The sequence below is a fragment of the Apium graveolens genome, chromosome 10, assembly GCF_009905375.1.
Source record: "Apium graveolens cultivar Ventura chromosome 10, ASM990537v1, whole genome shotgun sequence".
Taxonomy (NCBI): Eukaryota; Viridiplantae; Streptophyta; class Magnoliopsida; order Apiales; family Apiaceae; genus Apium; species Apium graveolens.
In genome coordinates, this window is record NC_133656.1 from 191168188 (window position 1) to 191172991 (window position 4804).

The window sequence follows — 4804 nt, forward strand, 5'->3', positions numbered from 1 at the left end:
AAGCAAAAAGTTTTAAGAAACATTTCAAAGTTAAGAGTCATTCAAGGAGCAGTGTTAGAATTGCTTGCCATAATTATTTGGGCATAAAACAGATAAACCGATAAAAGTAATTAAATTTGTCGTAGAATAAAAATTAGAATGTGTTAATAAGTAATATTAGGATTTGTGAGTTTCGAGTTTTAATCGTGTTCAGGACTATTTAATGCTAGAATTTGTGAGTTTCGAGTTTTAATCGCGTTCGGGACTATCGGTCTTTGCAAGATGCCTAATTATTTATGTGTAATAAAAAGTCAAGCCAAAAAATGTAATTTTAAGTTGAGGGGTTGAATCATTTATATAGAGATGAATCTAAAGTTAGACTTGTGTTGCGAGAATTGGTGGACAAGTGTCCAACTTAGATGATGATTAAAAATCCTATAATGGAAGAAACTCCAAAACCTTCTGTGTAAGACTTTGAATCCGTTTACGACATATGTCTCTACTTTTTCAGACGTATTGTGTCTATACAGTGAATAATTTGTATTGGTGGACTTTGACGACCAGCATGAGTTTAGACTAAACATATATGTGCTGGATTTTAAACAAGTAATTTAAATATAATTAATGTAATATTTAATATTTTTTTAGGATATATTTTCTATCTCTTCAAGTCAAGAGTTATTCAAGGAGCATGTTAGAAATGCTCGCCATAATTATTTGTGAATAAAACAGATAATACTGACAAGAGTAATTAGATTATTAGAATTTTTAAATGTTAGATTTGTGGGGCAACTCATGGATAGGTCTCATCACACATGGATTTGTTCCCGAATTCACATTATTTTACAAAATTATGTACCGGTAACAGAGTCATATAAAGTAGACTACCCATACTTGACAAATATAAACTTTCTATATGACATTAGCATTTTTAGCTTCCTCAGCTTCTCTGTTCTTCAAACCCTTCAAAGTTTTTCTCCAACCAAAATAGGTTCCAAACAGTAACCCCATTTCTTCAAGGCTCCTCCCTTGTGTTTCAGGAAGTAATGTGAATATAAATATCCATGCCACTCCTGCAATAGCTGCAAATAAATAGAATGCCCCTGCTATACTTATGGCTTTGTATAGCGACAAAAATGTCATCGAGATAATTCCACTTGTACCCCTGTTAACAGCTACTCCAATGCTACATCCTTGGGCCCTTAGTCTTAATGGGAACACCTCTGAACTATAAACCCATGCAATTGGACCTAGCCCAATAGAAAACGTGCCCACGTATGCTAAAACTCCGAAGATTGCCAATGCCACGGCCCAATGAACTGTGTGATCTGAGTGGTCAATAACAGCCAAGGATGTTCCCAGGAGAGTTAAGGATATGATCATTCCTCCCATGCTTGTGAGAAGCAATGGACGTCGTCCGATTCGATCGAGTAAAAATGTAGCTACTAGGATGAAGAGTGTCTTCGAGATTCCAACAGCTATTGTTGCTAGCAGTTTTAAGTCGGTACTCGTGATTCCAGCCTTTTCGAAAATTCGAGGACTGTACAAAACAACAGCGTCTATGCCACTTGATTGTTGGAAAAAATGTAGACCAACGCCAGCAATGAACGCGTGACGGACTGATGGTGTAGGATGGAGAAGCAACTCTTTCCACACTGCCTCGTCATTCCTCCGTTTAGGCATTACAACGATATCGTCGTTGCATTCTTCGGGTATGCCAGCAGCCTGTTTGATGTCGGATAATCTAAGGCGAGATTCTTCTTTGGAATCTGAGGTTTTGTCTAGGACTTGTCTAGCTTCGCCGAGACGGCCTTTCATGACGAGCCAACGAGGTGATTCGGGCATGCCTAGGACACCAATCGCTAAACCGATTGAAGGTATTGCTCCGATTCCAAGCATGAATCGCCAGCCCAAGTTGGCAGGGAGTTTGGAAAATGCATAATTCGAGACATATCCGAGCAGTACACCTGTTTACAGAACAATAAATGATAAATTAAAAGTGTATACCTGCAATCTTATGGTACCGTAACACAGCTTAATTCATTGTTACATTTGGTCCCATTATTCGGTCACTGCAGGGAGACATTTAAAATCCGGGGAATGATCTAGGAAATTTTATGACAAGGGCACAAAAAATATTAACATACTTAATGTAAGAAGATGAAGTCAAATGCACCATTTCATTAACAAACAAGCCCGTTTATGACTTGAACATCCTGTTATAGCAATAAACACTTCTAATATGAATTCACCTGTACACTAACTCATATACCACATTTTTTTAATAATATTTATGAGGTTATATGCAAATATTTAAATAAAAAACGGTAAAAAAAAGGAAAAAATATAATATGGGATTATGTGCCCTCTTGGGCCTTAAAATAGATCCGTCTATGTTAAAATCCATCATCCCCAACCAAACTTTCGATAAAATAGGATAAAATTGGAATTAAAATCGTTCATCATATAAGAGTAATAGAAACTAATTGGGATGAAATATAGATATTACTAGAAGTCGATTTTATAAAATGTTGCATATGGATACTATATGCATTTAGAAAAAAAAAATCTAGGTTCCACCGTTGAAAAGTATTGTAGCCAAATGTTGCAAAGTTAGAGCCACAGTCCACAAAATTATGTTTGTAAATATTTTTCTAAATATTGTCACCACTATTGCATGTGATCTCTCTTTGTCAATACTAGTGGGAAGAGAGCAGTGACCATTATAGAAGCAACGACAAAGCATTCATCGATTATATGAGGTACAAAATGTACATATGTGCTAAACTTAAATGGCAAATATTCTTGATGCACTGTTTTTTCCTTGTTAATAATAATCTCAATGCACTGTTGAGATGACCGTCACAAACAACAATCCATATATTGTGTCCTCAGTTTCATATTTCAAAAGTTTTTTTTGTGTCTTTCTATATATACTGTGTGTAATAAAAATTTCATATATTTTATGTGGCCTTGAGTGATGTAAGATGGGACTGGGGAGCTTAACATGATATCAGAGTAGATTGATTTAAAAAAAAATTCAAACTTGAGTATTTCTGCCTCGATTTATTTAATATAAATATTGGATTTTATTATTATTTATTATAAGTAGTAACAAAACGTGTCGTAGAATGGATTCTATCATTTACTAGTGCAGATAATCTAACAATTTACATGGATTAGGAATCATGATTGACTAAAGATAGTTTACATGCAAACATGACTTAAGAAGTAAAAACTATCAATAACTTGACGTACCGATATTAATGAAAACTTCCGGGAATGAAGTAAGAAATCCACGAGATGATGCTGGAGAAACCTCGGCCGTGTACACCGGAGCAATCATGAGGGCATAACCTACTCCGATTCCGGCGACGAATCGACCAAACATCAGAAATGAATAGTTGGTTGCAAATCCCATAAGTATTGCTCCAACAAAAAATATAGCACCGGCTAGCACCATTGTGTAACGCCTGCCAATCCAGTCGGAGGTTCTTCCGGCAAGAGCAGACCCAACAAGTGAAAAGAAGTTAATTATTCCGACAACAATCTCCAGTTTTACGTCCGACACATGGAGCTGATCTTTTATGTAAATTGCTGCTCCACTCATCACTCCAATATCTTCGGACGCAAAATGCATAAAACATAAAATTTCACTATTATTATATTTTGAATTTCCATTATTTTAACAATAAATAATAACACAAAAAACTTGCATTGCACAACTATAAAAGTTCATTATTATATAATGGAGAATTTATATGCCGCTTATAAGTAAAAAATATGTACATTTTTAACGTATAAGTCACTTATAAGATATCTCAACGAGTCATATTGAAGTTATATATATAAGAATCTTTGTCACTCGAAACTCTGTTTCGAAGTGCATCACTATGACAGCATGCACTGCAACTTGTTTACTCTTCTAAAAACATCAACATGTTAGTAGATAATCTAAACTAATTAAGTTAATCATATCATATATTTTGTGCTACCAGGTTATTGTAGAAAAGAAAGCACACGCATTTATAATGAAGAGAAAGATTGAAGGAGGGAGTTTACCATAACCAAGCAAAACGGAAGTCATGGAAGCTAAAATAGCGCAACCAAAAGCATATTTATTTCGTTTAGGTTTCTTGACAGCATCAAATATTACAGGTGATCCTACATCTTTAGAGCCGCCGGAATCGTCACCGGAAACATTGAAAGCTCCAGCCATCTTTAAGAGAGATGAAGAGCTAAGTACTGTTTTAGGGTACAATGTGGCACATGAACATGGAGTGTGATAGAAATTGCTACAAGTTGGGAGTTGGGACCGATTTAAATAGACTTGGCATGGGCACAATAATAAAAGTTATATTTTTATTTGGCCATCGAACTATTACTGGTTTTCAATTTGGTCACCATACAATTGGTGACTAAATTTCTACATATTCATTTTCTTTTTTTGGAGTTCTTGGATTACGCATACAAGAAAAGAGGGATTATTTTAAAATTGAATAAATTGTGTTTGTACAAAAGAAGAACTACATCGGTCCCATCTATTTTACGTGCATCACTTTTTTTTTATGGTGTTCCAAAAATAATAAATCTATTTTTAATATTAATTTAAGAGTATAACACATGTTTCATTCATTTCATTTGTGTAACTATAAACATATATGTTATTGATAGCTCTGGTGGCGGGGCTGCTCCTTCGACGCCGTGCCTGGATCCTTCGCCGCTGTGAAGGTGTAGCTGTGGTGGGACTCCTACAAAACAATTCCGGAATGGGGGTTTTGATTCCACAGCGCCTTCGGTGTGAGAGTAAAAACTCGCTTTTGGG

General features: G+C 35.4%; 1 protein-coding gene across 1 annotated transcript; it reads right to left on the reverse strand.

The window, feature by feature from the left end:
* Nucleotides 1-715: 715 nt before the first annotated feature.
* LOC141689981 (putative polyol transporter 1) lies at nt 716-4278 on the reverse strand. The gene is made up of 3 exons (XM_074494538.1): nt 4042-4278; nt 3238-3600; nt 716-1946 (listed from the first exon to the last, which is right to left on the reverse strand). The coding sequence occupies exons 1-3, from the start codon at nt 4196-4198 to the stop codon at nt 892-894; spliced, it is 1575 nt and encodes a 524-aa protein (XP_074350639.1). The 5' UTR covers nt 4199-4278; the 3' UTR covers nt 716-891.
* Nucleotides 4279-4804: the final 526 nt, after the last annotated feature.

Excerpts from the sequence above, each read along its gene's own strand:
- LOC141689981 (XM_074494538.1), bottom strand. The coding sequence starts at position 4,198 with ATGGCTGGAGCTTTCAATGTTTCCGGTGACGATTCCGGCGGCTCTAAA. Across the intron at positions 3,601-4,041 it reads TTCCGTTTTGCTTGGTTATG|ATATTGGAGTGATGAGTGGA; the intron begins GTAAACTCCCTC and ends TTGCGTCCGAAG. Across the intron at positions 1,947-3,237 it reads GGAAGTTTTCATTAATATCG|GTGTACTGCTCGGATATGTC; the intron begins GTACGTCAAGTT and ends TTCTGTAAACAG.